A 10,270-nucleotide genomic window follows, 5' to 3' on the forward strand; every position below is an offset into this window, starting at 1 on the left:
TTTTATTGTGAATATATTGTAAACAGGTCGTGTAGTGTTGTATCAGTATTCCCAACAATATTTTGAAATGCTTTAATGTACTTATAATGGACAAATGTATGATAAATACTTTGAATAAACATATATCATCATTTTGTGAAGTCTAGTAAGAATATGAAAAACTGACTCCCCATTCACTATGCCCTCAAACCCATCAGTGTATCTTTTATTGAAACATGACGTGTTGATACCAACTATTCTATAGAGGAAAGCCAACAAGTATGCAGTTGTTACCTGTTATGGCCAAATAACGTTATACTAATTTGCTATTGTACAGTCCATCGCCCTCTGTAGTTGAGATTTGGTAAGGTGGCTATTTATAGCACCGGGAAAAAGCAGAGAGAAATGGCGGATCGCATCATGTCTTGCTGGTGTTTTGACGCATTTGCATGAATTACAGCAGTCGAGTGAACTACACTAAGCGAAGTTTAGGTTGTTGGTTGTTGGGGTCTAATATTACGGTGAGCATAAATATGATTTCTTTGTTACGAACTGCTGACTTTTGCGACGTTTGTTTGAGGTCATTGCTTCGTATACATGTGACTCGTGTTTACCGATCATGCTAGTCTTTACGCTTTACGATCTACTGCGTGTAATTCCATGTATTTCTAAGATGTGTTGTGATATCTTTACCTTTTGTGAGGTAGTCGCTAACTGTGATGATAGTAATATTACTGTACAAAATGTACATGTATACTATGCATATCAATCGATTACGTGAAATGTATTGTTTACTTATGTGCTTTATTTCTCTGTATACCTTTCAGTCAATCGTTTCTCAGTGGTGGAAAGGAATAAAGTGTCAAGTTTATGTTCGGACATTTGTTTCTTATATTTTTGGAGAGCGCATTGACAACTCCCAATAATCCAACAAGGGACCGATCATTAGCCTTTTTGTTTGCGTCCTACATTCTATTGACGTAATAGGCAAGTTGTTGTCTTGAACATGGATCATCGATATACTGACCCAAATTTGAGTATGCGTAGTTTCATCAAAGAAACACTTGGTGCACAAGGGTCCGCCAGAAAGGGAAGTCACGTGAGTAGTGATCATTCAGATGTCCGTCGCAGTACCCGGATAAAAATACCCACTGATAAGGGTTTTGAATATGCAATGGAAATTAATAGAAAGAAACTGAAGTCACTGTGCACGCAGCTGCATGCCATGACAGACCAAATACTGGGTCAAATGGAAACACCCACAGATGTAAACGTTGTGAGAAAAAAATATACAGCGTGGATGGAAGTATATGAAGAATTTCTGGATACCCATGATGCATATGTCAAATACCTGTCCGGCCAAGAGCAGTGGGAATTTCAGTCAAGTTGGTTTGAAAAGCATGAAAGGGCGTTTCATAGCTTTAACCATAAAGTGAGTGACTGGATTAGTAAACAAGATTCTCAATCAAGGAAGACACACGGAATAAGTCCAGAAGACAGCGTTTCCAGTGTTGGTACTTATACACGAAATAGATTAGGAAGATATCAAAGTAGTGTAGCCTCTTCTCGATCCAGTTCACTATCTGCTGCTAGATTGAAGGAAGAACAGCGTAAAGCAGAACTGTTGGCTAGGGTTGCTGCATTAGACCAGTGCAAGAAACTGGAGATTGAAAGAATTCAACAAGAGGAAGCAAAAATAGCTTTAAAGTTGCGAGAGGAAAAATTAGCCTTGGAAACAGAGATGGCCATCGCAGAGGCAAAGACCAAAGTTCTCGATAAATTTGAATTAAGTGGATATGATCAGCAGAGTAGAGACTATATACCATACAGACATCAAGTGATAAAACAAGAACAATATGATTCAAGATGTCAAGATAATGTTTGCATTGATGAACAGCCTGCCAAAGATTGGAAACATGATGAGTCACAACCAGTTGTGAAGGCACCAGCACTGGATAGAGGTGAGTTCATTTCATGTGACAGGTGTGTTGATGAGCGCAGCGCGAATTCTATGCATTATGCGCGGGGTGATAGTGTGCACAATAATTGCGGCCCTGGCTTTGCGGGCAGTGTGCATGACATGCGCCGCGTGGGTGGTCTTCGGAGTGATTCTGATTCCGGTTCCCTTGTCTCTAATCACAAATCATCTGATGAAGTCATTTTGGCAGTTGTGCGGGAATTAAAGAAACCCCAATCCGACATCAACAAATTTAGTGGTAACCCTATGCAATATAGAAAGTTTATGCGTCAGTTCACTTCCAGAGTTGTAGCTAACACAAGTAACGCAGAGGAGCTGATGAATTATTTAGAATTATACACAGTGGGAGAAGCAAATAAGATTGTAACTGGGTATGGTAATCTGAGTCCAGAACAGGGATATCCAGCTGCCCGCAGGGAACTGGAAGAAAGGTATGGTGATAATGAGGTGATTGCCAACTCATATGTGGAAGAAGCTTTACGCTGGCCAAGCATAAAGGCTCATGATGTGAAGGCATTGGATGCGTTTTCCATTTTTCTACAAGAATGCGAATATGCTGTTCAAAGTATTGATGCAGTGAAAATAATACAATTTCCCCAAAACATGGCAAGTCTAGTTAAGAAGTTACCATCCAGTCTGCAGGAGAAGTGGAGAGGTGTTGTGCAGGGCATTAAGGAAAGGGGTGATATTGTTGAGTTTGGAGTCCTTGTAAAGTTCATTAAGAAAGAAGCCAAAAAGGTAAATGACCCTATATATGGCAAAGATGCACTCAGGACTGACCATGAAGAGGGCAAAAACAAGGACGGCAACCAAAGACGACAACAATCTAGAGCATCTAAGGCAAGTTTTGCTACGGTTACAGATGCACAACAAAATACTCAGAAACAAGACCCAAAGGAAACTTCTTGTTATAAAGAGAATGAGAAGAGTGCTACTGATGTTCAGCAAGCAAGGAAGCCTCAAGACAAGCCATGTATATATTGTGATGGTACAAGTCATGCTATGGAAGCCTGTCGCCTGTTGGCAGCACAATCACATGATAACAGAATCAGTTTCCTGAAGTCCAAGGGACTCTGCTTTGGATGTCTCAAAATAGGTCACCAGAAGAAGTACTGTCGGTTTAAAGAGACGTGTGTACATTGCAAAAGACTGCATCCCACACTTTTACATATTAAAGAAAAAGATAAATCTCAGAATGGTGATAGACGAAATGGTGGTAACTCAAAGGTTGAGCCTGGACCTGTGAGTGCCTGGGCAAGTATGGCTTCAAAGGAACAGTGTTATATGGGGGCCGGAGATGGTGAATGTACCATGACAATTGTTCCTGTGAAAATACGAGTTAAGCATAGTAGCCGGGCAATTGAAACTTACGCATTTCTTGACCCTGGGAGCAGCATCAATTTCTGTACTGAAAGTTTAGTAAGGAAACTTGGTTTGAGCGGAAGAAAAGTGAAGATTACACTTGACACTATGGGAGTACCACATGTCATGAACACCTATATTGTTCATGGTCTTGAAGTGTGTGATCTCCAATGTAAAAATGCTATTGATCTTCCAAAGGTTTACACAAAGGATAAGATGCCAGTGTCTCGACATTACATTCCAACCCAGGATGATATTTCTCATTGGTCCCATCTTCAGGGAGTTCATGTCCCCCAGATTAACGCTGATGTGGGTTTGTTGATTGGGAATGCGATACCAGATGCATACACGCCTCTGGAAATAGTCACCGGCCCACAAGGTAGTCCTCATGCCTCCAGAACTCGTCTTGGGTGGACTTTGTGGAATGTAGTTCGCGGTGAAGATAACAGAGAGCAAGGTAGCTACACAGTTAACAGAGCTGATATTATTGCTGTACAGGAATCAGAAGAGCTGAAGCAGTTGGACCTTATGGTAAGAAGCTCTATCAATTTTGATTTTCCTGAGCGTGCAGTTGACGACAAGAGGGAGCCCTCCCAGGAAGACAAGATGTTCACAATGAAAGTGAATGAATCCATCAGTCATGTTAATGGACATTATCAGATAAGTTTACCGTTTCGAGATGATGATGTGAAGCTGCCAAACAACAAAGAATATGCTACCAAACGACTTAAAGGTATTGAGAAGAAGTTGAGAAAGTATCCTGAATTCTACATGGATTACACAGCCTTCATGGAAAGTATTATTAGTAAAGGATATGCAGTGAAAGTTCATGAAGATAAACTTGGTAGAAGTGATGGTAAAGTTTGGTATGTTCCTCATCACGGTGTTTACCACCCACGAAAACCAGGGAAGATACGTGTTGTTTTTGACTGTGCAGCCAGGTTCCAGGGAACAGCATTGAATGATCATCTGTTACAAGGGCCAGATTTAACAAACAACTTACTTGGTGTGTTGCTACGCTTCAGACAAGAGCCCGTCGCTTTGATGGCTGACATTGAAGCAATGTTTCATCAGGTATGGATCCCAAAAGGTGACTGTGACTGTCTGCGGTTTTTGTGGTGGCCTAATAGTGACTTAGACAGACAACCGGAAGTATATGCCATGACAGTTCATTTGTTTGGGGCGGTATCTTCCCCCAGCTGTGCCAATACTGCACTTCAAAGAACCGCTGAAGACAACAAAAACTTCTTTGGTGCAGATGTCGTGAATACAGTCCTCAGAAACTTCTATGTTGATGACTGTTTAAAGTCTGTAGAATCTGAAACTAAGGCTATAAGTTTGGTACATGACCTGAGAGATCTGTGTCAACGAGGTGGGTTTAACCTAACAAAATGGATGACTAACAGTCGCGTTGTCTTAGAATCGATTCAGACTGAAGAGCGTTCTAAGGAAGTTAAGCAACTTAACCTCGACTATGATGATCTTCCTGTTGAGCGTGCTTTAGGGGTGTTTTGGTTGGTTGAACCAGACATGCTTGACTTCAAAATTATTGTGCAAGACCGACCAACCACTAGGAGGGGAATATTGTCCATCGTCAGTTCCATCTATGATCCTCTCGGCCTTGTGTCACCATTTATACTCCCAGCAAGAATACTTTTACAAAGCTTGTGGCAGCAAGGCAGTGGATGGGATAGGCCTATTGAAGGGGCTGGTCTTCAGGTGTGGCATAAATGGCTGTCTGGCTTGCCAAAATTGGAGTCATTCTCAGTTGCGAGGTGTTATAAACCTAAACATTTTGGCGAAGTACTTTCATGTCAAGTACATAATTTCAGTGATGCCAGTGAACAAGGATATGGGATGGTATCGTATCTGCGTCTGGTCAATAAGAGAGGAGAAATTCATTGCTCCATACTTCTGGGAAAATCTAGGGTTGCACCCCTTAAAAAGGTGACGATACCCCGCATGGAACTGACTGCAGCAACGCTTTCAGTACGAATGAATGAGAAACTGAAGAGAGAGTTGGATTACAACATTGACAAGTCCTATTTTTGGACAGATAGCATGTCAGTGCTGAGATACATCACTAATGAGACTACACGCTTCCATACGTTTGTCTCTAACCGTGTGTCTACAATTCGTGAGGGATCAGAAGTGTCTCAGTGGAGGTACATAAATACGAAATTAAACCCAGCAGATGATGCTTCAAGGGGTTTGATAATAACTGACTTCATAAAATGCAAGAGATGGGTTACTGGTCCTGATTTTCTGTGGTCTCCAGAATCGGAATGGCCAGAGAATCAAGTAGTCTTAGAGAGGATTCATGATGAGGATCCTGAAGTGAAAAGGCTCTCAAATGTTGTTCTGATAGATGAGCAATCTAGCTTCATGAGTAGTCTCATTTCTCGTTTTTCAAGCTGGATGTCACTGAAGCGGACAGTTGGATGGATCTTAACTGGTAAGAGAAATTTACAACATTGGGCCAATCTGCAAAAACAAGTGCGAGAAAGTATCTCTGCAGATGTAGATCCTAAAAAACAAGAGCAGCTTGTTGATTACAAGATGAGAAAAATGAGGTCCAGAGTAAACCTCAAGTCTGCATCTCTTGATATCGACATACTACAAGAGGCAGAAAGATGCATTGTGACTTATGTACAAAGAAGTCACTTCCAAGATGAGTTGGATATACTTCTCAAAGGTCTTCATAGTAAGACTAGAATGACTGTTAAGAAGACAAGCCGTGTCTATAAACTTGATCCAATTCTGGAAGATGGTCTTATCAGAGTTGGTGGATGCCTGCATCGTGCAGCACTGTCAAATGATGAGAAGCATCCAATTATTATACCTAAGGATTCTCCTGTAGCAAATCTAATTGTGCAAGACGTACACAAAACTGTTGGGCACCTAGGAAGGAATTCGATGTTAGCTAAGCTAAGGCAACACTTTTGGATCCTTTGTGCAAATACAATCATTCGGAGAATTATCTCGAAATGTGTTATATGCCGCAGATATCGAGCCAAAGCTGGTGAGCAAAAGATGGCAAGTTTGCCTGTGGACAGTTTAACACCAGATGAACCCCCTTTCACACGTAGTGGTGTGGATTATTTTGGACCTATATTAGTTAAACGTGCTCGGAGTGTTATCAAGAGATACGGTGTTGTTTTCACGTGCTTGGCAACCAGAGCTATACATTTAGAAGTGGCTCATTCGCTTACTACTGACTCATGCATTAATGCATTGCGCAGATTCATGGCACGAAGAGGTCAGGTCAAGATTGTGCGGTCGGATAATGGAACAAATTTGGTTGGAGCCAATCATGAGTTACGTGATGAAATAAATAGGTGGAACCATAGTAGAATCTCTGGAACATTACAACAAAGCAATATTAGATGGGAGTTTAACCCTCCAGCTGGGTCCCATTTCGGTGGAGTGTGGGAGCGACAAGTCAGAACGGTGCGGAAGGTTCTCTTTGGATTGTTGAAAGAACAAGTCATTCACTTGGATGACGAGGGTCTTGCTACATTGTTCTGTGAAGTGGAAAACATTATAAATAGTCGGCCAATAACACAGCTTTCAGATGACCCGAATGACTTAGAACCACTTACGCCAAATCATTTGCTACTTCTTCAGTCCAATCAGAGTTTACCACCAGGAGTGTTCCAAAGTCATGATAATTATGTACGTCGTAGGTGGCGCCAGATCCAATATCTCGCAGACATGTTTTGGAAACGGTGGTTAAGAGAGTATCTACCAATGCTTCAAGAGCGCCAGAAGTGGTTAAAACCTCGGAGAAACCTGGCAGTAGATGATATAGTTCTGGTGGTAGACAACTCATCACCAAGGAACTCCTGGCCGATGGGAAGAGTTATTGAAGTTATGAGGGACCGCAATGACTTGGTCAGAGTAGCCAAAGTGAAAACAAGCTCAAATGTCCTTGAATGTCCTATTGACAAGTTGTGCATAATTTTGGAAGCTGATGTTGTCTGTGGTGGTACTTGACTTTCTGACTTTCCAGGATGACTGTTTCAGGATATCCGGTTTGGAGATCTGGGAGCCTGTGTGTCGGATTGCTGTGTGGGCTATCCTGGCTGTGTGTGTTTTGCGCGCTGTTTGTGTTGTTTGCGTTGTTTGCGTTGTGTGCACTATGTACCCGTTTTTGCTCGCAGCGTTCCTTTTTTGGCATCAACACATGTTGTTACATGCGATGGACTCATCGTATTCATGTTGATTTATTTGTCCTTCTTTCTTATTTGTAATTGTTTCAAGTATTTACACAATTAGGAGGCCGGGATGTTATGGCCAAATAACGTTATACTAATTTGCTATTGTACAGTCCATCGCCCTCTGTAGTTGAGATTTGGTAAGGTAGCTATTTATAGCACCGGGAAAAAGCAGAGAGAAATGGCGGATCGCATCATGTCTTGCTGGTGTTTTGACGCATTTGCATGAATTACAGCAGTCGAGTGAACTACACTAAGCGAAGTTTAGGTTGTTGGTTGTTGGGGTCTAATATTACGGTGAGCATAAATATGATTTCTTTGTTACGAACTGCTGACTTTTGCGACGTTTGTTTGAGGTCATTGCTTCGTATACATGTGACTCGTGTTTACCGATCATGCTAGTCTTTACGCTTTACGATCTACTGCGTGTAATTCCATGTATTTCTAAGATGTGTTGTGATATCTTTACCTTTTGTGAGGTAGTCGCTAACTGTGATGATAGTAATATTACTGTACAAAATGTACATGTATACTATGCATATCAATCGATTACGTGAAATATATTGTTTACTTATGTGCTTTATTTCTCTGTATACCTTTCAGTCAATCGTTTCTCAGTGGTGGAAAGGAATAAAGTGTCAAGTTTATGTTCGGACATTTGTTTCTTATATTTTTGGAGAGCGCATTGACAACTCCCAATAATCCAACAAGGGACCGATCATTAGCCTTTTTGTTTGCGTCCTACATTACCTGTTTCACCAGCCAAGCCACTAGTTTTACTTCAATGCAAATTCTGAAAATGTTAGAGTTGGTGCGACAGCTTGTTCAGTCCTAGAGTGACTGTCATACATGCTCCTGCATATATTTGTACTTTGCTAACCCCGACCATGAAACATTGTACAAGCACCACTCACAAATCAAGCATCAAGTATATAAAATAACACTAGAAGGGAGAATAATGGCAAATATAGAATGGTCACAACATATGTCTCTTTTTTAAATGTGGTGGCTCAAGAAATCTGGCAATATGTGATTCAGACGTAATCTTGCATATCTGCGACAAGCACCAGATGTATTTTTTGCCATGGCATTGAGAGTTGCAAACTCGGTGACTCTAAACACAACTCTCCATGTACTGAAGCAAGGTGCACATGCGTTGAACTAAGGACTATAATATGCTTGGTAAACTAACTGAAAACTTTGATTCAAGCTGGATTCAACAAATCACGCATGATGGAAACCACAGTTAACCACAATGAATCACCAAACCTCACATAAAAAATGTAAACCCTTTTCTAATCCGTTTTATGGTCTCTGTTTATGAAATTACATATGGCAAAAAAGACGCTAAAAGCTGGCTTACCACATAGCGTTGTAAACACCACAATAAACACTGTGAAATGTGTTCGTTTACTGGGTGGAAAAAAAAACTGAAAAACTTTTTTGACAAAATAATTCAGAAATTTATATTAAGAATAATTCAATTTTCATAATTACTGATTACACACGAATATTACAGAAAAAAAGATAATTTGCTATATTCTCTATATTTTTGCGTTTTATTTGTCTTGAACTATGACTGAAAGGAGCTAGATAAAATTACAAACTATGTAGTGTGTTCAACAACTCATGTATGAACAATAACTTTAATAAATATGATTTTACTTGGTGAAAATACTGTATTTTTCTGCATAAAAGCGAAAACAATTCACATTGTCGAAAATGGAAAGTCGTTATTGCAGTGATTGTAATAGGTGTCTGTTTCCATACTTTAAAACTAATATTCTAATAGTTCTAGCGTTTTTTAAAATTTACAATCATTTAAAAATGTCATTTCTTGTGAATTTGAAACTGTGCTTGTTAATATGTGCCAATGAGCCATTTAAAATGAAAGCACTTGGCGCCACTGGCACGATAGTTGGTATCAATTGTATGCAAACATGTCTTCCGATTTTTGTGTGGCAGCTTTTCTCTAATAACTCTCACAACATCCAGTTGCACATAAAACATATAAAAAAACATCTTCAAAATAAACTATTAACTATCGAGAAATTTCACACATTTACCATGCATATAAAGAACAATTGACAAGAATTATTGTTCAAAACAATAGAACTAAGGAGACCTTAGGATAGGATTTAGATAAAAATGAATGTCATAGGGGGTCTTTTTCGTATGAATATTCATGAATTCATTGATCATATCTTGTATCAAAACAATGTGTACATCGAACCCTTTTATCGTCTTAGCAGTTTTAGTTATTCTCTTTTTTGTAAATCAAAAATATAATAAATCCTGTGTAACGTATTATACTGACTTTCTGACTGATTTTGTTGAAATGACAACTCATCGTCTAGCACATGGAAGGAAAACGTGATGACTGGGCACGATATAAAAACACAAAAGAAGATATTTTATTGCTGTTAAATTGTCCAAGAGTCCAAGTAAAATCTAAATAGTGGTGTAAGTGTAATATGATTACACTTACACCACCGGTCACTGGTAGCATAGTGGTTGTAGCATCAGACTCATGATTGGTAGACCCTTAGGCTGAACATCAAAAGGGTTGACCCCTACCCTGGGTGAGTGCGCCACAGACTCAATGGGAAGGCCAATTCCACCGGCCGAGATTCATTCACTAACGAATCCGACTTTGGGGGAACCTTGGTTAAGGTCCGCAGGTGCTTGTGTTCGACCAAGCATGGTTGACGCCAGGATAGCGTATTGAATCGAC

General features: G+C 40.1%; 1 protein-coding gene and 2 long non-coding RNA genes across 3 annotated transcripts; all 3 read left to right on the forward strand.

The window, feature by feature from the left end:
• The first annotated feature begins 293 nt into the window (after positions 1–293).
• On the forward strand, positions 294–858 carry LOC146729997 (uncharacterized). The gene is made up of 2 exons (XR_014927814.1): positions 294–500; positions 807–858. It is a non-coding gene; the product is annotated as an uncharacterized LOC146729997 (long non-coding RNA).
• Positions 859–985: 127 nt separating this feature from the next.
• LOC102802430 (uncharacterized) lies at positions 986–7,315 on the forward strand. Its single transcript, XM_006819069.2, has one exon. It carries the CDS (start codon positions 986–988, stop codon positions 7,313–7,315), a length of 6,330 nt encoding a protein of 2,109 aa, XP_006819132.2.
• Positions 7,316–7,350: 35 nt separating this feature from the next.
• On the forward strand, positions 7,351–8,191 carry LOC144356149 (uncharacterized). Its single transcript, XR_014927794.1, has 2 exons — positions 7,351–7,833; positions 8,140–8,191. It is a non-coding gene; the product is annotated as an uncharacterized LOC144356149 (long non-coding RNA).
• Positions 8,192–10,270: the final 2,079 nt, after the last annotated feature.

Source organism: Saccoglossus kowalevskii, chromosome 20 (assembly GCF_978046115.1).
Source record: "Saccoglossus kowalevskii chromosome 20, keSacKowa6.1, whole genome shotgun sequence".
In the NCBI taxonomy this organism is placed as follows: Eukaryota; Metazoa; Hemichordata; class Enteropneusta; family Harrimaniidae; genus Saccoglossus; species Saccoglossus kowalevskii.